The 26,420-nt window shown below is 36.0% G+C and overlaps 3 protein-coding genes and 1 long non-coding RNA gene across 4 annotated transcripts; all 4 read left to right on the plus strand.

Moving 5' to 3' along the window:
* Positions 1-11,806: 11,806 nt before the first annotated feature.
* Positions 11,807-13,207, plus strand: LOC109240391. Its single transcript, XM_019407018.1, has 2 exons — positions 11,807-12,029; positions 12,105-13,207. The coding sequence occupies exons 1-2, from the start codon at positions 11,807-11,809 to the stop codon at positions 13,205-13,207; spliced, it is 1,326 nt and encodes a 441-aa protein (XP_019262563.1).
* Positions 13,208-13,985: 778 nt separating this feature from the next.
* Positions 13,986-14,842, plus strand: LOC109240392. Its single transcript, XM_019407019.1, has 3 exons — positions 13,986-14,271; positions 14,401-14,496; positions 14,592-14,842. The coding sequence occupies exons 1-3, from the start codon at positions 13,986-13,988 to the stop codon at positions 14,840-14,842; spliced, it is 633 nt and encodes a 210-aa protein (XP_019262564.1).
* A 1-nt stretch (position 14,843) lies between these two features.
* On the plus strand, positions 14,844-15,359 carry LOC109240393. Its single transcript, XM_019407020.1, has one exon. The coding sequence runs from the start codon at positions 14,844-14,846 to the stop codon at positions 15,357-15,359; it is 516 nt and encodes a 171-aa protein (XP_019262565.1).
* Positions 15,360-17,748: 2,389 nt separating this feature from the next.
* On the plus strand, positions 17,749-19,120 carry LOC109240398. Its single transcript, XR_002070061.1, has 2 exons — positions 17,749-17,873; positions 18,901-19,120. It is a non-coding gene; the product is annotated as an uncharacterized LOC109240398 (long non-coding RNA).
* The last annotated feature ends 7,300 nt before the right edge of the window (positions 19,121-26,420 follow it).

The raw sequence follows: 26,420 nt of genomic DNA on the forward strand, positions 1-26,420 counted from the left end.
CCCCGTGCCCACATGCTCGGATTTCGGAAATTTTTAAAGGAAGTTGTTACCCATAACCTTGGGAACATAAATATATGATTTCTACTAAATTCCATAACAATTTTCGTGGTTAAATTTTTATTTTTGTCGAAACCCTAGGTTTCACCTAAACCTTGATTTTCACTAGTTTACATGTTATAATCTACCCATAAACTATGTATTTAACTCAAATTGTGTAGAAATTACTTACCTCAAAGTGCTAAGTTGAATTTCCCTCTTTGAGAGCTCCCCAATCGCCCAAATGTGTAAAGAATGGGAGAAACATGCCTAACTCCCGTATTAAATGAAATGCACTGCCTCCAGCTTTTTTGCACCTGCGGACTCGCTTCTGCGGACCAGGTGTCCGCTTCTGTGGAATTGGCTGGGCCAGCTGGGGTCGCTTCTCCGGACGGGCTCCCGCTCCCGCAGTCCCGCTTCTGCGGAAAAGGAGCCGCATCTGCGGAACCTGGGCTCCTCTCCTTAGGCCGCATTTGCGAGCTCGCACATGCGGCTGACCAATTGCAGGTACGATTATGACAGCACATGGAGCTTCAACTCTTGCTCCAAATTTTCAACTTGGTCCGGGCCTCGGCCGATTGACACTCGGGCGCCCGAGGCTCACCCGAACGTACAAACAAGTTCGGAATCATAAAACGGACTTGCTCGAACTCTCGGAATGCCCGAAACAACATTAAAACTAAGAATCACATCCTAAAATCAATTGAATCAAACTTAAGAACTTCAAGTTCTTCAATTTACTTCCAATGCACCAACCATACTTATATTGCTCAGAATGACACCAAATTTTGCGTGCAAGTCTTAAATGACATTACGGAACTATTCCCGATCTCAAAATTCTGTTTGGACCTCGATATCACCAAAACCTTCTCCAAACCAAATTTAAAGAACTTTCAAAACCTTCAAGAACCAACTTTCACTATTAGGCGCTAAAACGCTCCCGGGTCATCCAAAACCCGATCCGGACATACGCCCAAGTCTGAAATCACCATACAAACCTATTGGAACCATCAAATCCCAATTCCAAGGTCATTTACTTAAAATGTTGACCGAAGTCAAACTTGACCTTTTAAGCCAACCTTAAGGAACCAAGCGTTCCGAATTCAACCCAAACTCTTCCAAATCCCAAACTAACTATCCCCCCAAGTCATAAATCAAAAAAGCAAGTACTGGAGGTCTTATTTAGAGGAACATGGTTCTAAAAAGTAAAATGACCGGTCGGTCGTTACAGTTTAAGCCTTAGTATCACTGTGTGTGACCAATGAAGAAGAGCTATGGCACAGAAGTCTTGGGCACATTCCACATGAGGTTCTACACTAGATGCACATAATAAAACATAATAGGTTGCATAGTAATAATGTCTGTCCTATTTGTCCCTTGGCAAAACAGACAAGATTTCCTTTTCCACAAAGTATTAGTAGAGCTTCTAAAGCATTTGATTTGATACATGGTGAAATATATGGGGCCCCTATAAAACCCCTACCTATGATGGGAATAGATTTTTTCTCACTTTAGTAGATGACTATAGTAGAATGGTTTGGATATTTTTGCTCAAATTTAAAGTGATGTACCTACTGCAATAAAAGACTTCATGACTCTTGTGAAGACTCAGTTTAACAATGCAATAAAGGTGTTCAGGACAGACAATGGAACAGAGTTCTTTAATTCACATTGTGCAGATATGCTTAGGAATGCAGGTGTGGTTCATCAAAGTTCCTGCATCTACACACCTCAGTAGAATGGAGTGGTAGAAAGGAAACACAGACAAATTCTTGAGGTTGCTAGAGCCATCAAGTTTCAGGGAAGCATTCCACTGAGATTCTGGGGATTTTGTATGCAGAATGCAGTATATTTGGTTAATAGAATTCCATCCACAACATTGTCACCCTTTGAAGTTTTCTATGGTCGACCACCTAAGCTACAATATCTCAGGGTTCTAGGAAGCCTATGCTATGTTACTGCCACTAATAGAGGTGACAAATTTGGAGCTAGAGCAGAACCAGTGCATATAGGATATTCGTCCACTCAAAAGGTTTATAGGCTATACAGTCTCACTAACAAGCATTTTTTGTAAACAGGGATGTATCTTTCAAGGAATACATTTTTCCATTCAAAATCACAACTTCCACAGGCATGAGGACTAATGCTGAGCAGTTTATTGATATAGATGATGCCTTCATCATTGATCCTACTTCTGAGGTCTCAGAGATTGCTCTTGATTCAGTAGTAACACCTCCACCTTCTCTTGAGGCTTCCTCAACTCTTACTCCTGAGGCTTCCTTAGCTCCTACTGCTGCTGATCCATCTTCTGAAGCGCTGCCACAGCCTCACCTTACATCACCTCCTACAGCAGTGATGCCACATCCAACTATGGCTTCTCTGCATGATTTTCCAGAAGAAGGAATAAGGAAGTCTACTAGGACTTCCAAGCCACCTGGATGGCTCAATAATTTTGTTCATGGAATGCCAAAAGCTGGTCCTTCTACTGCCTTGAGTTCCAGTTATCCCATGTCTGCATACTTGTCCTATGTGTCATTGTCTCTACCTTACTTCAAGGCTCTTTGCTCTTTCTCAGTTGTTACAGAACCAACTTCCTATGTTGATGCCCTTCGAGATCCCAAATGGATTGCAACTATGGATGCAGAGTTACAGGCCCTACAGCACAACCACACCTGGGAGTTACTTCCCTTGCCAACTGATAAGAGAGCTATAGGGTGTGAATGGGTGTTGAAGGTGAAGTATAATGCCAAAGGTGAGGTGAAAAGGTATAAAGCTCGCTTAGTGGCCAAAGGTTACACTCAACAAGAGGGTCTCTATTATTAAGTGACCTTCTCTCCTGTGGTGAAAATAGTCACAGTAAGGACTGTTTTATCTTTAGCTGCTATGCAAGGATGGAAGTTGCATCAAATGGATGTCTTCAATGCTTTTCTTCAAGGTGATTTGCTAGAAGAAGTGTATATGACTCCACCTCCTGGTCTTCTAGATGAGGGGGAGCCTCCTAGAGTTTGCAAGCTTCAGAAGTCCTTATATGGGCTCAAGCAGGCCTCTAGGCAATGGAACTTGAAGCTCAGTGAGGCCCTCTCTTCCTCAGGCTTTGTGCAAAGCCATCATGACTATTCCCTCTTTAGTAAGAGGTCTGGTTCTGGTTTGGTCATTATCCGTATCTATATGGATGATCTCTTGATCACTGGCTCATCTCCTCAATTGATTCAAGATGCCAAAGTTATGCTTCAATGTCACTTCAAGATCAAGGACCTAGGGGAGATGAGATACTTCCTTGGTCTTGAAGTTGCAAGGAGCAGACATGGTATTTTGGTTTGTCAAAGGAAGTTCACACTTGATCTCATTGCCACACTTGGGCTTGCAGGTTCTAAACCAGCCTGCACACCTTTAGACACAAGCCATAAACTCACCAGTGCAGAGTATGATCAAGCCAATGCACATGGAGCTGTAGATGGTGATGAATTACTTAGTGATCCAAGCAACTGTCAGAAATTAGTTGGGAAGCTGTTGTACCTTACCATGACAAGGCCAGACATTAGTTATGCTGTGCAAAATTTAAGCCAGTTCATGCACAAGCCAAAGAAGTCACATATCGAAGGATCAGTGAGAGTGGTAAGGTACCTAAAGAATGTACCTGGCTGGGGATTCTGCTATCATCTCAGTCTTTTGACTAGCTCACAGTGTATTGTGATGCAGATTGGGCCACTTCCCCAATGACTGGAAGATTAGTGAGTGGGTTTGTGATAAAGCTAGGTGACTCTCTTATCCCTGGAAGTCCAAGAAACAAAATACAGTGTCAATGAGCTCTGTAGAAGATGAGTACAGAAGTATGGCCAATGCAATAGCAGAAGTAGTCTGGTTAACAGGGTTGTTTAAAGGATTGAATGTGGATTTACTATATTGTGATAGTAAAACGGCTATTCAGATTGCTGCAAATCCCATCTATCATGAAAGAACCAAACATATTGAGATTGACTGTCATTTATTCGAGAAAAGATTCAACAGGGCCTAATACAGATTGCACATGTTTCTAAAAACCTGCAGATTGCAGATGTACTAACAAAAGGATTGGGGAAGGCACAACATGATTTCGTACTATCCAAGCTAGGAGTGTACAACTTATTCACACTACACAGCTTGAGGGGGAGTATTAAGGATATAGACACACATAAGGTAGTTAAGTAGTTATAGTGTAGAGGGTAATTATGTAAATTGTGGATTAGTTAGTTTAGGCGGTTAGTACAGTGTATTAATACCGTGTACTGTAGCTTTCTTCTTCAATACAACAGTTCCCCTTTCTCTCAATCTCTCTTCTCTCTTCTCTCTTCTCTCTTCTGCCTGCAACTAAGCGTAGCTCAAGCATTCTCATGGCGATCTCCGACAGATACAAGCCCCACCCCGTTTCCACTGGATTTGTTCCCGGGAATAGTTGGCCATGTAGCTGAGGATGGATGTAGGAAAGGGTGGATCGTTTGTTGGAATGTTTATACAGTATAATTATCACTCAAAATAGTAGTGGGCAAATGTTGAGTCCAACAATAAACGCAACATGGTGTTCCGGAAATCTTTTTGGTGATACATGAATATTTTGTTTGTGTTAGTGTCCATTTACCCTAAATTAAAATTTGCTAGCCAGTTTTCCAATCACACTAAAGTTATGTAAGGCGAGTAAATATATCTAAGTATAGCAAAAAATCACATGTAAACATAACGAAAAGTAAATCTCAAAAAGTCCAAATTAGAGATCGAGTTCCAATATGTGGCGTTAATAGATGAGATTAAGTATATGAGAACTATCTTCTTCTTCTTTTTTGGCACCAATTAGTAATGGTTTTTAATTGTCTTTAAGTCAACTATTATTAATTGGTCGAAAAACGTAGTGTCCATTTTGCAAACCTTAATGTGAATCTCACCTTAGAAAAGTGAAAGCTAATTTATGATAAGCACATAAACATATGATACTAATGGAATGCAGTACGGAAAATTCCTAATAAAAAATTATTCTTTATTTAGTGGGTGACACAATCTCCATTCTAGCAAATGTGAATTGGAAGAATATCTAACAACTTAAGATCATTTAATGAAGAAACACACAATAAAAGGTGTAATTAGTGAGCTTCTTCTAAACAGAGTGTATTATTGGTTACGCCCAACTATGCCTTATAAAAAAGACAATGCGGTCGTTGCAAATATAATCCGATTTACAAGTCCGGAGTCGAATCCCACAGAGAATTAAGGTTTAGCTACAGCTGTTCACTATCACCAAGAAGACAAGCTTGAACAATTCCTAACTTATAGATATTAAGATTCTTCTGTTTAACTAATTAACTAACAAATTAAAATAGTAAATTAACAACTAACGATACTGAGGGTTAGAGAAAAGATTAATGAGGTCTAGAGTTATGATTTTCCCAATTTTCGGAATCCTTCCCGCTATGTCTTCTATAATTTCGCCTAAGTATTCTCTACCGATCATGAGCACTCTTATTACCGTAAATCTCTCCCGAGTAATTACGACAATTTACTAGACGCACTCTCCCGAGCTACGCTAGCTGGCTTTTAATACAGCTCACTTCAGATCGCACCCAAGGCTTCCTTATCCCTAATCCCGCCTTTAAACCCTCGGTTATTGATCCCTCATATACTCTGGGAGTGGTGTTGTTTAACAATTACCTAAATATGCACTCTCTCCCGAGTTATGCATACTAAATAGGCACAGCTAATTGAGAGCTCTTCAACCATCCACAATATAAACGTAGTTGAACAAATAGAGAAAAGCTATGGCTCAATTATATAAAAACATAACAAGAATTTATCCTACAAAAGGTTCTATCAAAACTCTAGAGAACAAATTAGCTATTCATAATAGTATGTAAAACTACAATACTAAAAATCATAACCAAAAATGAAAAATAGGAAGAGGAAGGAAAAACTCGTAGAAAAATTCTCCGCCTTGCTCCCAATGTGTTCTTGCCTCCTTAGGTCGAATCTATGTCTCAAAATATGTCCTCTCTTCTTCAAAATAGGTTTAGGACCTCTTTTATACAAGTTGAAATAGTATAGGGCCGAAATAAACTTGTCGCGGGCGAAATAGGACTTCTTTTTGACGCCTGGAGCGGCGCGACCGCGGCCAAAACGCGGTAGAACCACGGCCAGACAAGTTCTCTGATTTTCTGTCGCGGTCAGTTCCGCAATCGCGGTTTCGACCGCGTTTTTCACCCTGTTCCGTTTGAAATTTGGAAAAACGTAAAACATGAAAGTTGTAGCCCTTTGAATTATCTTTCCAACCATATATTATGGAGCCCAAATGGAGTTCTGAGCAAAAAGTTATGTCTATTTTACTAGACAGTGGTAATATGCCTCCTCAAGTCTTCGTTCGTACTTAATTATCAAATTTGACCCCCGAACACGATCCCGGCTTAATTCCTTGAGCTTTTACTCAGACTTCAAAGCTTCAAATCACTTAAATTCATTCCATAACATCTATATAGCTCGGAATCACACCTACAAGGCATAAAACACACAATTAGTGCAAAACACTAGCGATTAAAGCGCAAACTCAATTTAAGTGCAGTAATTTTGAGTGTAATAAGCAACTAAAATATGCAATTATAGCCTATTATCAGTTATCTAGCCAACTAAATAAAAAAATAGGAGTTGAAAATGGAATTATTGAAAGCTGTCAAATGAAGTAAAAAAAAACTATAAAAAAATGCCTTTTTTAAAATAATTAGAACAATGTGGGCGGCCAAGTGATACACACTTTATTGTGTGACATTTTCCGATGTCTGATTGGATGGTACAAGACATTTTGCCTTATGGAAAGTGTGATCCTATGAATATTTTTGAGGAAGTTTATAAAAAACACTACAATTTCATAGCTAATTATAATTTGTAGCTATTGTTTCAATATTTACCATTCATAGCAAATCTGCCCTTGCCAGACGTCTATATTCACTGTATTCGTTCGCGCAACAAATACAACATGTGTCAATTGTATTCGTTCGCGCAACTAATATAACATGTATCAACTATAATCGTTTGCGTAACAAATACAACACGCTAAAATACAAAAATATACGGGTGTATACAAGGATACAAACAACAAAAATATATGGGTATATACATGGTTACATAACTACAAAAATACAGTCAAACATATATGGTGCAAAGAAAAATCATCTCGGACCTGGAAAAAAAATACATACATAGTACAAAATCAAGGCGAAATATAGAAATATAAGGATTTGTTAAAATCCCTCAGAACGCAGAAATACAAGTAAATTTGCTATAAAATTTAAATGTTGTTACGAATAGTAATTTTCTGAAAGTTAAGCTACAAATAATAAATATGGTGTATCAGTTAGCTATACCATGTAATTTTTCCAATTTTTTTCTATCCCATAAAAAGGATTCAAGACTTCTTCAACCCTCCCCCCCCCCCCCAGCCCCACCCCCACACTTCTCCTTGTTTGTAGCTACAAAATTGAGAGATTACAAGTTACAACTAATATTTACAATCAAGATGTATTCTCTATTAACTTAATTGCTAGGAAGTTGTACAACACAATATAACACCACAACAATAACTATAACTACGTGTCAATTCCATAATAGTTTGTCGTAAATCGTAGTACAAGAAGATAAAAAGTACTTTGAATGACTCAGTAGGATTTTCAACAATTAATTTCTCCCTCAAATTTTTATGGTTTGATAACTTTAGTCCAAGGTTTGTTGCCTATATTCTCTTGGGAAATAGGATAGTTGCTCAAAGTTATCTTCCTTTGCAATGGGCCTAAAATGCATGTTTTTTGCTCGTTGACACCATACTTGAGCACATTGAAAAGGAGAGACTAACGGGGGAAAAGTTACACATTTCGCTACTCGGCCGAAAATATTTATATATGTGCTAGCTAATATACATATATTATATACTTTGTACACAATATGTACATTTGCCCGTGTTTATTGAGTAGATGGCTAGTTAAGTTAATTTCTCATAATTGGGCTCCAGCTTGGGGAAAATCTAAATGGGCTAGGCTGAATTGGGAGCCCAAAAGGATGGATAGTTTGAAGCCCAATAATGAATGTTCATTAGAAAAATAGGAAGCATCAAGAACATTTAAAGATGTTTTGGTGCAAACTTGTCCAACATTAAACAGTTCTAGAAACAATGTTAGTGCTTTCGATGAGTGAAGTCGTTATTTTAATCCAATATAAGAGAAGATGAAAACAATAATAATGGATTGAAGTACATAAATTTGATCAATAAAACAAAAAACCACGGCCAATAAAATTACCGAACTAAAGATACTCCCACGTCGGGTATTAATCAGGGGCGAAGCTACATTTACTTAGGAGTATATATAGTTAAAATATTAGATTTTAGAGGTAAATAATATATATTGAACATCCTTTGTTGGAAAATTATTTTTACTTCTTCCAAGTTTGAACATCTTTGGAGAAATTCCTGGCTTCGTCACCGATATTAATTAGGAAGTTTTGTGGTTTAAAAATGGGTTAGTGTGAGAAGTGTTCCCAGGGATGAGATGGCTTGCAACACATGTTATGTCAAACCCTATATACCTAAATCCATGCAAGTTTCAAGACTTGCTTGCTATGGTTTGTCCGGTGATGCCCCATGTGTGCGCATATCTCTAAGTTGAATTTCCCCTTTGGCAAGTTGCTAGGGCTTACTTTCCATGCACCCCTTTTTATCGAGAATAGGGGTGTTCATGGTTCGGTTTGGATCGGTTTTTCCCTAAAAAGAAACCAAACCAAGTAAGTCGGTTTTTCAAATATTAGAACCAAACCAAACCAATTAAGTCGGTTTTTTCTCGATTCGGTTTATGTCGGGTTTTGTTGGGTTTTCGGTTATTTGTTAGTTTTTTCTTAAATATAAGACATACACTACCAAACACATACTCCGGCGGTCATATTTTCAACGTAACACTATCAAATCAATTGCCATTTGAAAAATCTATTATTTACCAAGATATATTGATGATAATTGAATCAAATAATGATAAAAAATTTAAGGACTCAATTAAAAATTTATTATTTTTAACACGACATGGATTCTTACGCTTTACAAAAGANTCAAACTAGAATGTAAAGGTAAAGAACTTTACTAAAAGTGGCAAACTATTAACATTTACCATAAAAATTTTGAAACTTTATATAAAAATATACATATATATATATATATATATATAGGTGTAATAATAAATTTAAAATAGCTACTCCTATAGTCGGTTTGGTTCGGTTTTTTTCGTTTTTTTTCTGATTAAAACCAAAACCAAACCAAATTTGATCGCTTTTTAAAATTCAAAACCAAAACCAAACCAAACCAAAAACTATCGGTTTTTTTTGGTCGGTTTGGTTTGGTTTTCTGTTTGGTTCGATTTTTTGGGTTTTTATGAACACCCCTAATTGAGATTTTGACCTAGCTTTTGTATATTAATCTATAATAATAAATATATAATATACATATTTATATTTTTAATATATTTGACTACTGAATATAATTATTTTCGATCAATTAGCTAAATGTATAACTTGCCATATATATATATTAAAATAGGCGATTTCAAATCTCTCCATTCTTGTTTCTCTTGATTCGAGTGTTAGTAATTTGATTGGCCCGTTTTTTGAAGGTTCTATTAACTTAACTTCTCTCACGACCTTCAAGGTAGGTGACAACTCTTTCAACTATCTTTAACCTAGTTGATTATTTGATCTCTATAATCTTGAGAATCTCGACACTCTTCTTAGTGATATTGAAGGTGCGATGCCGAGAAAGGCTGAAAACGTAACAAAACTTAAAAATCTCAATCTTGCATTCAATAACCTCAACTCCACCATCCCAAATTGATTCTATCAATGCAAATATTTGCAATAACTTGGTCTTGGTGGATTACGCTCTACAATTCTGGTAATTACACTCTACAATTCTCAAGGGGGAGCTAAGAATTGCTGGTAATTACATGGTATAATTACCAGATTATTTTTGAATGTCTTTAAAGTTTTTAAATTTCTTTTTTCAAATATTATATTTTACATTATTTATTTTTTATTTCCTTATTTTTCATTTCCCAATCTTTACTTCACGTGTTTCTATATAATTTCTCATATTTTATTTCTTTCTTAATTAATTTTCTTTATTTTTTATTAGATTTAGCTATGTTATTATTCCAATTTTCCTAAAAAGTTATACCCTGTAATCTTAGAAAGAATAAGTCGTCCATAAACATGACTTATAATGAGTGATGCCATTAAAGTTGAACTTTATTATTGGACGAGGTTATATGCAAACTTAACTATGTTAAAATTATATATTACTTTTTAGTATTTAAGTAATATTCTCATTTTTCAACCTTTATTTTTTGTGATTTCATGTAGTTGCTCATACTTGTTCTTCTTCATTTAGCATTATTATGCTATTATTCTAGTTTTGAAACTACTCCTCCGAAATTCTTTCTCTCTCTACCTCACTCGTGCTCCCGGCGCATGTTAGCTAAACATACGCCGGCGTGGAAATGGCAGGGGCGAGGGGTCGGGGACGAGGAAGGGGGCGTGGACGACCTAGGAAAATACCTATTGTAGCTTTTGGGAGCTCAGTTGGAGCTCGAATTCAAGGAGAAGTAACACCAAAAAATACTCCAATGGCGTCTCCGGTGCAGCTAGCTGAAGGAATTAGATCTGTGGAACAAGGATCTAGTTCGATCACTAAGGAGATACCAAAGGAGCTAGAGATAACTGATGCTATGGAGACAACTACAAAGGGAATCATGCAGAAGGAACTAGGGCAAGCTCAGAGCAATGGAACAGTAATTGAGAACCAGACCAATGTAACAGTGAATTTAACGCAAAAGCCAGTGGATCGAGCAGCTGAAGTAGTAAATCCGACGGGAACATGGACGAGTTTGTTCAAAGGCAACAGATCTTCAACTAATGGTATGGCTCTTACTTATATATCTCCACAACACGTTGATGGGAAAATGGTGGTGCAACTGGAAGCGGAAGAAGTAGAACCAGAAGAAGAAAAGTGGAAATGTGCTTTAATTGCATATGTCATTGGGGAAACACCTAGGTATAATGTTATGAACAGGTATATTAGTCAAAATTGGATTAATATAGATACTCCAGAGGTATACTTCCATGAGGAGGGGTACTATGTGATTCGATTTAACTCCATAACTGATATGCATGCTGTGTACTATAATGGACCATATACTATCAGTAATCGACCCAAAATTTTGAAACCATGGACAGCAGACTTTGACTTCAGGCGAGAATTTCCTACTGAGATACCACTGTGGGTGAAATTCCCTAATCTACCTATGAACTGCTGGGGTAGTAAGTCTCTAAGTAGAATTGCTAGTGTATTGGGAACTCCTGTATTTGCTGATGAATGCACCACAAAGCAATCTAGGATATCCTATGATATAATGTTTGTGGAGATAAATGTCAGTCAACCATTACCTGATGAAATTACCGTGATTGATCCAAAAGGGAAATGCTTTCAACAACAAGTGACATATGACTGGAGGCCAGAATTTTGTGGAATTTGTCAAATAGTTGGACACAAATACAGAGAAAAGGAAGTGGATGAAGGCCAAAGGGATATCCAACATAGAAGGAGGAGAACCAAAACTGTCACACAGGAATGGAGATACAAGGGCCCTATACAACACACAGCACCAGTTGAACAACAAATGGAGCAAACAAAGGAAATTACACAACAGATACAGCAGTGAGTGCAGAGATGAGAGCCCGTCCTAGAGATAGAATAGAAGCACAACCAGAGAAGAACAAAGGGAACTCTGTACAGAGTCCTGAGTTCAATCTCAAAAATTTCCCCTACTGTGTTCTGTCCCTACAAAAAATGGTTTTGGAGTGCTACATGGAGGAGATAGTGAAGAACAAGGCACACCTCTTGATAAAGGAGGGGGGACAAAAACAGCATGATGAATTGGCTAATATGGAATGTTAGGGGAATAAATAAGAGGTATAAACAAAAGGAACTGAGAAATTATTTAAAAACAAAAAAAAAATTAGATTAGCTGGACTCATAGAAACTAGAGTCAAAGAACACAATTCAAAGAAGAATGGGGGAAATACTGTTGTAACATGGCAGGCATATGACAATTATCAGGCTGCTACTAATGGGAGAATATGGTTGATTTGGGATTCACAATGGTGTGAAGTGAGCATGGTGAGAGCTGAAGCACAGATTTTGCACCATGAAGTTAAAAGCAGGATAGGAGACATCAATTGTTTTCTTACTATTATTTATGGCTTCAATGCAATAGAACACAGGAGATCACTATGGGGACAACTGAAAGAAGTGGCTGTAGGTATCAACAAACCATGGCTTGTTACTGGAGATTTCAATGCAGTGTTGACACAAGAAGATAGACTGTTTGGTAATCCAATTACTTACACAGAAATCCAAGAGTACTCTGAATGCATACATGACCTGCTACTAACAGGAGTTCAGTGGACTGGGGACTACTACACATGGTCCAACAAGCAGCTGAGTACAGAAAGAATATACAGTAGAATAGACAGGGCTTTTGGCAATCATGAATGGATGATGAATTGGGGACATGTGGTGATGCAGTATGATGATCCCTATATCTCAGATCATGCACCTATGTTACTATCAATGGCAGCTGCTAGATATAACACTAAAGTTTCTTTCAAATTCTTCAATGTATGGGCTGAACACAAAGACTTCATGAAGATAGTTGAAGACATATGGCAGAACACTTTTTCCACAAATAGTATGGAGAATATTTGGAAGAAATTGAAGAACCTGAGATCAGACTTGAGGAGGCTTAACAATGAGGAGTTCAAGTTTATCAGACAAAAAATAGAGAAGGCAAGGCAAGATCTCAAAAACACTCAGGAACTAATGCAATTAAGGGACAATACAGATTTGCTTGCAGGAGAAAGAAAGTTGTTGCAGGAGCTGGAGAAATGGTCATTGATGGAAGAGTGTGCCTTACAACAAAAAGCAAAAGCTACATGGATCAAACTTGGAGACTCAAATAATAAATACTTCTCAGCATTGATCAAAGAAAGGACACAGAGGAAACAAATTACTGAGCTAACATCTCTTGATAATAGGAAGGCTAGAAGATCCAGAGGAAATCAGAGATGAGATAATCAAGTTCTATAAAAACTTGATGGGTTCAGTAGCCCACATTCTACCAGCAGTAAATAAGCAAACAATGAGGAAAGGGCCAGTTCTCACTCAACAACAAAGGACAAGCTTATGTGCAGAAATTACAGAGAAGGAGATTTATGATGGGTTGTCCTCAATAGGAAATGATAAATCCCCTGGGGTTGATGGGTACAATGCCTATTTTTTCAAAAAGGTATGGCCCCTTGTGAAGAAAGAAGTTATTGCTGCTGTCAAAGAATTTTTCAAAACTGGGAAATTGTATAGGGAAATCAATTGTACTGCTATCACACTAGTCCCAAAAACTTCCAAACCAAATACTGTAAAAGAGTATAGACCTATTGCATGTTGTACAGTCCTATACAAAATGATTGCCAAGATCCTTGCCTCCAGAATGCATGCTGTGATGCCAGATATTATAAGTGCAGCTCAAGCTGGCTTTATCCCAGGGAGGAAAATAGCTGACAACATATTCCTTGCCCGTGAGTTAGTTAAAGACTATACAAGGAAGAATTTGTCACCTAGGTGCATGATCAAAATTGACCTACAAAAAGCTTATGATTCTGTTGAATGGCCCTTTGTGAGACAGATGTTATTTGAGCTTGGATTTCCTGATCAATTTGTGTTATGGATAATGGAATGTGTGCAAACGGTGAACTACACTGTGGTGATCAATGGAGAACAAAGTAAACCCTTTAATGCAGCTATGGGGCTGAGATAAGGAGATCCAATATCTCCCTTCTTATTTGCAATAGCCATGGAGTACTTGAGTAGGCTACACAATGAACTGAAGGATGAAAAGAGCTATCAATTCCATCCTAAATGTGCAAAACTAGGTGTAACACACTTAAGTTTTGCAGATGATCTACTGCTATTTGCCAAAGGAAATTTGAGCTCTATTTCTGCACTCAATGAATGTTTCAGAACCTTCTCTACAGCCTCAAGACTACAAGCTAATCTTGGGAAGAGCAGTGTGTACTTTGGTGGAGTCAAGAAGGAAGAACAGGCCAACATCCTGAATCACTTGGGCTTTGTCCATGGCAGTCTACCTTTTAAATACCTGGGAGTGCCTCTAGCTACTAAGAAGATTTCTTTGATATAGTGGCAACCTTTAATAGAGAAAATAATAGCCAGAATCACCTCTTGGACAGCAAAAAAATTATCATATGCAGGGAGAACACAATTAGTGAAGTCAGTTTTGTTTGGAATGCAAGCATATTGGGCCCAGCTATTTCCTATCCTTGCTAAGGTTCTGAAGATTATAGAAGGTTATTGCAGAAGTGGTCAGGCATCAACTCAATCACTAAGAAAGCTTTGATAGCATGGGATAGTGTGTGTCTACCTAAGTCTATGGGTGGAATAGGCCTCATCAACATGAAATTATGGAATAAAGCAGCTCAAATCAAGACATGCTGGGATATTGCTCACAAACAAGACAAGCTATGGATTAGATGGATCCACACTTACTATATTAAAGGGAAGCCACTACCGGAAGCAACAGTTCCAACACAAGCCAGCTGGATTACTAGAAAGCTTTTGGAATTGAGGAATGAACTGCATCTGATCCCTGCAACTTCAAGCTCAAAATGCTGTCTACTACAAATTGCTCCCTGAAATGAGACCAGTAGTCTGGAAATGCCTTATGTTCAAGAATGATGCAAGACCAAAGGCAAGCTTTCTAATGTGGTTGGTATTGCAGGGGAGGTTGGCTACAGCAGATAGGCTAATGCGATGGGGTATAACAATGGACAATACTTGCTCTTTGTGTCAAGCTGAACTGGAAACTAGAGACCACTTGTTTGTAGAATGTGACTATGCTAAGGCTATATGGAGGACAATGCAGAAATGGCTACAATGGCAACAAGCACCAGATGAATGGAATCAGCATGCTACTTGGGCTATCAAAAGGGCTAAAGGGAAATCTAAACAAGCTCAACTATTCAAACTGGTATATGCGGAATGTGTCTATGCTATATGGATTGAAAGGAACAATAGAGTATTTGAAAAGAAGGCTAGAAGTTGGGAAGCAATTGCTCGAGAAATTGTCTATACTTGTCATGTGCGAGCTGGCAGTAAAGTTCAAGAACTACTGGAAAATTTTTCATTTTACGTGTTAAGGAAATTAGTTTAGATGAGATCTTCATGTATATAGTAATAGTGAGGAGTATAGATTGAGATATTTTCTTTTGAGATAACTAACTGTGCTGTGGTTAGTTATAGTTTTGTAAAGTTTCAAAGGTGATTAATACAAAAGTTAGTTACCAAAAAGAAACTACTCCTCCTAATATTAGAAATAATGAATCATTAATAAACTTAGCATATAATGAGTGATGTCATTAAAATAGGATCTCATTGTTGAATAAGGTTATAGACTTATATTTTCCTTTTCTTTTGAATTATATTTACTTAAATTATGTTGAAACTTATTTTATATTATGTTGTAATTTTACATAAGAGTATCACGTTAAGAAAAAAAAATTGGATTTTGGATTTTATGTTATATTTTCGTTTTTATTTTCATTTTATTTGCTTTAGTAGTATTCACTTATTAATCTAGATCGCATGCCATTCATTTTTCAGTTAAAGTTGATAGATTATTTTTTCGTAAAATATTTGAGTAATGTTATGACATTATATTTATAAATATTAATTATTTTATCAAGCATGCAGTCCATGATGTTCTTACATTAAAGTAAAATATTATTAATTTAAGGTATATCAATTATTTTTACAATATTAGTTACAAATATATGATAAGTAACTAATATATTTTCAAGAAGCAATATCTTTTTTAAATGTCAAATTTAATATTATTTATAAATGCATATACTTGTTAAATCTTAACTTTTTATTTTTGATAATTAATTTTATATTTAAAATTTTAATCTACCTGTGTAATTACACTTGTGCACCAAACAGTACACTTGTAATTACACTATGACAAACAAACAGGTCATTGTAATTACAATACAACGTAATTACTAGGCTGTGTAATTACTATATTGTTAAAATATTAAATTTTAGAGGTAAATAATATATATTGAACATCATTTAAAGGAAAATTATTTTTACTTCTTCCAAGTTTGGACATCTTTAGAGAAATTCCTGGCTTCGTCACCGATATTAATTTGAAAGTTTTGTGGTTTAAAAATGGATTAGTGTGAGAAGTGTTCCCAATGATGAGATGGCTTGCAACACATGTTGTGTCAAACCCTATATACCTAAATCCATGCAAGTTTCAAGAATTACTTGCTATGGCTGTTGGTTTGTCCGGCGATGCCCCATGTGTGCGCACGTCTCTAAGTTGAATTTCCCCTTTGGCAAGTTTCTAGGGCTTACTTTCCAAGCACCCCGTTTGTATTGAGATTTTTACCTAGCTTTTGTATATTAATCAATAATAATAACTATATAATATACATATTTATATTTTTTTATATATTTGACTAGTGAATATAATTATTTCGATCAATTAGCTAAATGTATAACTTGCCATGGATATCAAAATAGGCGATTTCAAATCTCTCCAGTCTTGTTTCTCTTGATTTGAGTGTTAGTAATTTGATAGGCTCGTTTTTCGAAGGTTCTATTAACTTAACTTCTCTCACGACCTTCAAGGTAGGTGACAACTCTTTCATCTGTCTTTTACATAGATGATTATTTGATCTCTATAATCTTGAAAATCTTGACACTCTTCTTAGTGGTATTGAAGGTGCGTTGCCGAGTAAGGCTGAAGACGTAACAAAACTTAAAAATCTCGATCTTGCATTCAACAACTTCAACTCCACCATTCCAAATTGATTCTACCAATGCAAATATTTGGAATAACTTAGTCTTGGTGGAAACAATATTGACAGAGTAGTTCCAAATGCGATTTCAAATTTGAGCTCAAATAACTAGTATTGTCCTCTTTACAAATATGCATTCTGGAAAATTACCAAATGTATTTGGAAAGTCATCGAAATTAGATTCGCTTGATCATCTCAGAAATTCTATTTGAGGGAGAATTACTTAAACTATTTTACGATAGGAGTGATTTCTTTCCAGCAGGATTGAGAAATAGTTCTTCTTTGATGGATTTGAGACTAGGAAATAATAAACAGACCGGAACTCTCCATAAAATCTTGGCCATCCCAATGCTAGAACTTCGATATCTATAACGATAGGTCGAAAGGTGTTGTAACAAGAATTCACTTCACCAACTGGACACAATTAAGGCATTTTTATGCATGTGATAACAATTTCACTTTAAAACCGAGTCAGAACTGATCTATAATAATAGTAATAGTAATATATATATTTATATATTATATATATATATATATATTATACATATATTTTTTTTAATATTTGGCTAATAAATATAATTATTTTTGGACAATCAGCTATAACTTGCCCAAAACAAATAGTGTACTCGTAATAAAGTAATAAATGGGCTTAATATAGATGGATCAAGTCTTCTTGCCCGTATGAAAAGCCCACAATTTTCCTCCCAAAAACCCTACCTTCCCTAACCCCTCGTATATAAATAGGACCACGAAGCTGCAACTCTGAATAGATTCACTATGAATTCTTCTCCTCTGTCGCCTAGGGTTTCTCCGCCTTCAGTCTCCGCCGCCTCCAACCAACGACACACTCTACAGGAATGGTGATACTCTTTTATATCTGTGTTTTTTACTTGTTGTAGTTACGATTTTAGAAAGCTTCTTTATCTGGTTGGCAATAAATTATCCATTTTTGACCAACTCGTTCCCTAGAAGCTATAGTGTGTGTTGCTCCTTTTCATATTTCTCCTTCATTAACCCCTTTTTTTCTCGTTTGTGTTTGGAGTATACTGGGGCAGCTACATTTTTTTTAACAAAATTTGTTGATTGGGGTGAACAACGGTGATGAGCCATTATACAGACACAGACCTGTAATGATTTGCGAAAATGATCGCAATTTATGAACATCTAAGGGACTGAGTTTGTTCACCGCGTTCTAATTTTATTTCTTGATTATACTGCCGTTTAAGATTAGATATATTTAAAATTATTTATGAATGAGAATTTGTGGATTAACGATGATGAGCTATTTATACAGACACAGACCTGTAATGATTTGCGGAAATGATCGCAATTTATGAACATCTAAGGGACTGAGTTTTTCCACTCAATTCCAATTTTTTTTCCAAAGTTTGCTTTATTTCCTCAATTTAATTCAAAAATTGTGCCTATTATTTATACTATGCTTTGCTTATCTAATTTTTTATTGGGTCACACATTGTTGTGTGGTTCTTTTACAAGTGAAGCTAAAAAGAATGTTCCTCTCGCTATCCTTTGCTCCATTTGTGGTGTATTTGGACGTTGGGGTACTACATTTTTTATGTTTATTAATCTGTTTTGTGCCTATTATCTTACTGCACATTGAATTGATATTAGTTGTATATTTTGGCTCTTATGCTTCGCTATCTGGTTGGCAAAATTCAATTGTTTTTGATCAACTCGTTCCCTTGAAGCAAAAGTGATCGTGATGCTCTGTAATATTATCTCTGTCCAGTCTATTTGTGGTTGGAGAATACCAGGGCATCTACATGTTTTTATGTAATAATTTTATTTGTAGAATAAGTTCTTTATTACGTAGATGTAATGATTTGTGAATTTTACTGCATTTCTTTGTGATCTTTGACTTTGCAGGTAGATAAGTTGAGTAATTTTGCTGTTTGGAAGAAAGAGATACAAATGGATGGTGAAAAAGAAATGTGTAGTTTAGTGTGGAATGCAATAAGATTTTCTAACTGTAACTATTACTCCACAATTAAATGCCTAATTGTTTGATTTTAGAAACGTGTTTTGAAAGTTTGTGATGAGTATATTCTTACTATGCTTTGCTTAAATATTATTTTGGGTTACGCCATCCCTATTTCTTTGTAATAAATGCTTGTTTATAAATATTTTTGTACTATGTCAGTATTCCTCTTTTCTATATAGAGGAGGTCCTTGCGCTTTTGCAGTTTCTCTCGGTCATTGCTTCTGTTGCTCAACATTCTTTATAACTGAGAGAAACTATAAAGTGGCAAGGACCTCCTTTATATAGAAAGGTTTATATAGAAAGGGTGAATCCCAACATAGTACAAACGTATTTATTAAAAGAAATGAGGATGGGACTGCTAGTTGATGTCATGATGCGGGCTCATACTAGCCTCAGACTAGCCTGACAGACTTTATCAGCTCTGGTTGCATCCCTTGGGAACTCCCCTCTTTTCCAGTATAACTGTTGTTCTGCGTTGCGCCGAGGTTGAGCATCGACAGCCCTCAAGGGTGAACCTCGACTCTAGTCTCGAGCCTTACGAAGTATGTTTACTGGTCATCATAATGATAGGAAATTGGGCCCTCCGATTTCGCCGTGCACACTATTAATACTCCCACATCAGGTATTAATCCTGGGCGAAGTTACATTTACATAAGGGCGTCAATTCGTCACCATTCGTAAAAAAAATACATTGTATATATGGTTAAAGTATTAGTTTTAGTGGTAAAAATTATATATATTGAACACCCTTTATTGGAAAATTGTTTTTACTTCTTTCAAGTTTGAACACTTTTGGAGACAATCTTGGCTTTACAACTAATATTAATTAAGAAGTTTTGTAATTTAAAAATGGTTGGTTTAGTGTGAGAAGTGGTCACCGAGAGTTGTAGGGATGAGATGGCTTGCAACACATGGTGTGTCAAACCCTATATGCCTAAATCCATGCAAGTTTTTTGACGGTTGGTTTGTCCGGCGAATGCCCCTTGTGTGCGCACATTTCTAAGTTGAATATCCCCTTGGCGAGTTTAAGCTTAAAGGCTTACTTGCCAAGCACCTTTTTTTTTATTGAGATTTTTCCCCCTAATTTTTGTATATTAATTTGATGAATTTTCATAAAACATTATAGTTTCGAGCCTCATTATCAAATGTAATTATAATTTGTTTAATTTATCATTCATAGCTACTGTTCAATTGTTACCGGTTTGTATCACTTCTATTTAATTTGTTATAGATAGTTATATCAACACATACAATACATTAAAATATAGTGAAATGTAATAAAAAAATATGATTTAAGACCAATACGAGAATGTGTTTTGTGACTATTACCTCACTTAATATTGAGCTGATTGTAGGTTTTATATTAATTAGTATCTATGAACGTGCGTTGCACGTTAATAATGACACGTGCAAATTTAAACATTTATTTATATGAAGGAACAATAAAATTTAATTAAAGAGACAAATTTTATGTATAATAATACAACAATCATCTAAATGTCGAAAAATATTATTATACATAATACATGAATTTAAAGGACATCATCAAAACTTAAACAAATGATCAATTTTGTCATGTTAGTTAGATAATTATATACTATTATAGTTTAAAAGTACTTAATGTGCTAGTATATTAACTGTGAGCACATGATTTTTGCCTTGCGTGAATTACTCCTACAAGATTCTTAAAATTAGGATTTTTCTTTTAATTATTTAATTTTAGCAATTAATTGCATAATTTTCGTGTTTGTTTGCATTTTCGTGTGCATTTTTTAATATATATAATTCATAAAAAATACAAAAAATATATGTTGCATTTGTATTTAGGTTTTAATTTTACATATTTTAGATTAATTAGTAATTAGGGTTTTAACAAAAATAGAAAAATCACAAAAAATTGATTTATTTTTTTGCATTGCTTTTGGCTTTGAATTTTGTTAGTTTTCCTTAATTTGGTATTTAATTAATTGTGTTGATTATTAATTTGTGCTTACTATAATTTGGTAGGTTAATTTAGTTTTTAAGAGTTAATTTAGGTTTTTATTTTAATTTGAAAAGAAAAAGAAAAGAAATTAAAAGAATTTAGTCTTCTTTATTAAAGATCCAACTTGGGCCAAATCCACCCCAAGCCCAAACCCTTTGCGCCTGAAACCCGTCCAAAATACCCCAAATGCCCGGCCCAATCACTCAAAGACCCGGTCCGTCTTCCATTAAGACCTAAAGGACCCTGTTTTTGCTGCAAGCCATCTGGACCGTCGAGGTTCTCCTCATCCAACAGTTGGGAAGTGAGGTCTTCAGAGTATTTAACTGTCCAAATAACCCCCTACCCCATCCGATCATCTCCTTCACAACCTCTCTTCAGAACCCTAACGACGCTGCCCCCAAATTCTCAACCCCACCGGTGGCGGCGCCACCATAAACTAACCTCAAACCAACACCAAATACCTCCCTCAACTCCCTCTTGCCAAATCCTTAATCATCTTCCTTCGAATCCCTATGAAACCCTTCAAATCTCAAATCAAAGGGTGGAACCCTAGCGCCGCCCTAGCATCCTCTAGTGGTGGCGCCACCCCAAACCCCACCAAAATCACACCCCTGAACCCCCACTACCTCCTCTCCGCCAATTTCTACTCCCTTTCTCTCGAATCCTCCTCCAACGGCTCGAATATTGAATCAAAGAACTGAGCTCCATTTCCAAATTCAAAGTCAGTGGACCTTTTGAGGTTTCTAGGCTATAATGGCCTTTGCCTGTGTGTTTACACATGAAAACATGCGGTTAAAGGCCGTTCTTGCCAAGAAGTCGAAGAGGTTTCTTCAAGTTTGTTTGAGCCGCTTTGAGCCACTATAGGTATTTTCCTTTTTCTGTTTCTTTAAATTTTTCTTTACCTTCCTTTCATTCTTGTTCCTTTCCCTTTCATCTGTTTCTCCTTTTTGGACCCTTTCATGATCCCCAGTTTCAGAACTCTTCTTTACCCTGCATGATTAGTTTTCCTTTCTTTAGTTAGGGTTAATAATCTTTTAGTAATTTAATTTCAGTTTATTAGGTGTTAGTCGCATTAATTGAATTTCCAGAGTTGCTTGAATTGTTTTTGTTTTCTTTATTTTGATTTTCGTTTGTTAATTTAATGTTGTTTGGGATTGAGTCTCTTACTTTGAAGTTTCAGGATTGGGCTAGACTCCTAAACGGGTCAGCCCAGGTTCAACTTGGCCTACATTTTGGTCTAAGGTTTAGGGGGTAAAAAAACAAGGCACTTAGGGGTAAATTGGGTAAGTTACTGAGAGAATCTCTCAAGTAACCACCCAAGAAACTTCCTAGAAGCTGCATAGTACACTTACTTGATCAACAAGTTAGAAAATTAGGGACTAAATAGCAAAAAGGAAAAGCTGAAAAGGACTAAAAATGAAATAACTAAGCCCTTAAGGCTGCCCTAGTAACTTGCCTATAAAGGCATAGTTGCTTGCAGCTGAATGGAGATTTTTGAAAGAGCTAAAAAATCCAGTAAAAAGAGAGACGGCTCAGAATAAAAGAAAGGCTACTGTTTCATTAAATTTTCAGTAATTTTTGATCCCTTTTCAACTTCTGAAACTATTTGAATTCATCTGAGTGAAGAAATGGCTTGAACCTGGTTGTCGAAGTTTTGATTTAAAGCTTTCTTAGGCTGTTTGTTTGGTTTGAATCTGATATCCTGAGCTGCTATCTGTCATTCTGGGTTTGGAGCTGTTTTATTGGTTGTTTTGGTGCTAATTTCTACTGCTGTACCTGCTGATCCTGTTCTGCTTTGCTGAGCCCTTCCTTTTCTTCCTATTTTGCTTTCCCAGGTACCTATTTAGCTCATGATTGAGGCCTGATTGTTAAGCATGTAAAAGATTGAAAGTTTTGTTAAATGAAGACTCCACTTGAAGCTGATTTCCCCTTTTTCTTTACTGTTTATATGTTCCATAATCAGACTTCAAGTTATAGATGTTAGTTAGGGTCTTTTCCTTTGAATTTGGGTGTGTGTAAGTGACTTGATGTGGTATTTTGCATCTGTATTGATATGTTAAACAATGGACTCTATTTATTCATCTTCATGTTTGATGTCGTGTGTCATTGTTATTTGGATTCGAATCTATTTAAGTGTAATAACTCAGACTGTTTGGACTGTTAAGTGGACTATCTGATTAGGAAATAGTTTAGCAAATCTGTTCTTTCATGGTATAAAATGTAGTGTTTGGTGATTATGTGTTACTGTGCTTTGTAAAAAATCATTGATGGTTGAAAGGTCATTCCTTAATTTTACAGTCACTTGATTAAAATGGCTTTGGCATAGTGGTAGGCATGTTTATGGTAATTTTAATGTTAGATTGTCCACTTAAAAATCCTTAAAGTTGGTTTCTGCTGTTGTATGCATGAAAAATGGTATGTAATTGAAGTTTGAGGTCCATGCAAATGCTCATTAAATCCTCATGTTAGCTTGAATTATTTTCTTTTCCCTTGGGCTGTCTGCATGTTTGGCGATGGGTCAACCCATTTGCCCAATGGTTTCTCTACTCACATAAAATAATTAATCAGACTATTAGATAAATGGGAGGTGAGCTATACTAGATAAAACATAGTCTATGGCCCTCCGAGCTTTTAGTTTGAATATCCTCTTAAAAATGGAATCGAGGTGCGCCGCGCCAAATAAAACCTCAAATGCGTGGCCCTCATTTAATTATTTCTTTTAAAATACTTAGATTTCGAGGCGTGCTATTTAGCAAATTTCCATGGCCCTTGCAAAGTTAAAAATGCGTAGTTGCTTTAGGCGCGTATGTTAATAATATTACCTTCCTAATATTTGTACACATTATGTGCACTTATGACTAGGACAACAAATAAAAAATTAGACACTTGTAACTAGTATAGTTGTAGCTTGTATTTTTTATTTATTGAATACTTGTATAAATAGATACATTATACAGAATATTTAAGGGTGAATAAGAGAAGGATTTTTTCTAAACTCCTAGATGGTATCAGAGCAATAGCTATTTGAAACCCAACTACACTTATTTTCAGTCTTCTCTTCCTCTTTGAAATGGCACCAAATTCCACAGATGATTCTTCAAATGTTTCTGCAGCTCGCACAGTCACTCAACCAGTTGCTGTGGATTCCACTCACCTCTATTACCTTCATCCATCTGATTCACCAGGAATGGTTCTTGTCAACTCAGTATTTGATGGGAAGGGATATGGAGGATGGCGTAGAGCCATAGTCATTGCACTCTCTGCCAAGAATAAGCTTAGTTTTATTGATGGAACATACTCTGAACCTGATGCTTCTTCCACTGACTTCAAGCAGTGGAATCGTTGCAATGATATGGTTATATCGTGGATCTTGAATTCTCTATCTAAGGACATAGCTGAAAGTGTCCTTTATTCAAAAACTGCAAATGCAATTTGGAAAGAACTTGAGGTTAGATTCGGACAATGCAATGGTGCTCAACTTTATCAGTTGCAAAAGGAGTTGAATGAGCTAGTGCAAGGGACCTCTGATATAGCAGGATAGTATACAAAGGTAAAAAAGATTTGGGATGAGTTTGATACCTTGAATAGTTGTGTGCACTCCACCTGTGAATGTAATTGTGGAGGAAAGTCAAGAGCTTTAAAGTTTTTTCAAGATGGTAGGCTAATCCAATTTCTCATGGGACTTAATGATGCATACTCATCTGTAAGGGGTAATATATAGATGCTTACCCCTCTTCCAAGTATCAATAAAGCCTATTCTCTTCTTATTCAAAATGAGAAGCAAAGAGAAATTCATGTTGCACAAAACCCAGTTAAGACTGCTTTTCTGGCACAATCAACCAACCTATTTTCAGAAATATGCTAATGGAGAAGGAAAGTTGAAAGCAAATCTTGAAGGAAAGAAGAATAACCTGGTGTAAAACTATTGCGAGAAGACCGGACATTCCATTGATAAATGCTATAGAATCATTGGTTTTCCCTCCACCTTCAAGTTTACCAAATCCAAATGGTGTCAAGGAGGACCTCACATCAATGCCGCACTCATGCCTGAAGAAAACACAAGTCAATCAGTCAACACAATGGAAGAAAATGCAGCAGGGAATGTCATCACTCAAGAGAAATTCAGTCAGCTTTACCAACTTCTTCAACAGGTGAAGGTTGGCCAACAAGGTGAGCAATTTTCTGATGCAAATGCTAGTGCCAACTGTGCTGGTAAAATAATCAATACCCCTAATTTATATTTTCTTTCTTGTATTCCTTACATGAATTCTACCTCCTGGATAATAGATTCAGGAGCTTCAGAACATATGACTCTTGATTATTCTATTTTATTAAATGTGAAACCTCTAAGAAAATCTTTATATGTAATCTCCCAAATTCATACAAAGTTAAGGTCAGTCAAGTTGGTAGTGTGCATGTTCTGCCAGATTTAATCCTAAACAATGTGTTATACGTTACAGATTTAAGGTTTAATCTAATTTCAGTTCACAAACTCACTAAACAACTCACTTATACCTTGCTCTTCTCATCTTTTGGCACATTCTTGCAGGGCCCTTCAATGAAGAGGCTAGTGGTAGTTGGTGAAGTCAAGGAAGGTCTATATCTTCTTAATCCAGCTTCTCTATGTTCTGGACTAGTTTATGAAAATCAATCAGTTTTTCAATCATATTCAGCTTGTAACAACCTCAAGAAAGACATTGTCTCTTATTTAGTTTCTTGTTCTGCTAGGGTCAACTCTAATGTAAGCCTATGTCACAAAAGGTTGGGGTTTGTTCAGTATGCAAAATATAACCAGTTTTCAATTTCCTTCTCTTGTCAAGTTTAATCATCCTTGTGATATATGTTCTCAAGCTAGGCAGCGAAATTTTCTTTTCAGCCAAGCAATATCAACACAAATTCAATTTTTTAACTAATTCATGTCGATACTTGGGGACCTTACAAGATCCCAACTCATGATGGTTGTTGATACCCAATTTTTCCCTCATATATTTTAAATTTTTGCATAAATACTTTCAAAATATTATACATGGATTTACAAACATGCACAAGTGTTTTAAAATATTCTCTACAATTTTTAAAGGCCCTAAATTCATTTATTTCTGCATTTTTAATTACATAAATGTTCAAAATTATCCCTCATATTATTTTATGATGATTTAATCATCTAAATTCATCATTTTATGTTCATATGAGGCTTCAAATATTTTAATTGCATTTTTTTGCATATTTTGCAAAAATAGCCCCTACATATGCATAACTACATTATCTATACAGCAAATGCCTTCTTATATTTTTATAATATTGAATAATTATTTTAAATCATCTTCATGCTTGAAAATTATTTTTATCATTTAATTGCCTATTTTTAAAATTACTTTATTTAGTAAAATGTCTATATAATAAATAGCCCCAATTTACACC

Source organism: Nicotiana attenuata, unplaced genomic scaffold (assembly GCF_001879085.1).
Source record: "Nicotiana attenuata strain UT unplaced genomic scaffold, NIATTr2, whole genome shotgun sequence".
In the NCBI taxonomy this organism is placed as follows: domain Eukaryota; kingdom Viridiplantae; phylum Streptophyta; class Magnoliopsida; order Solanales; family Solanaceae; genus Nicotiana; species Nicotiana attenuata.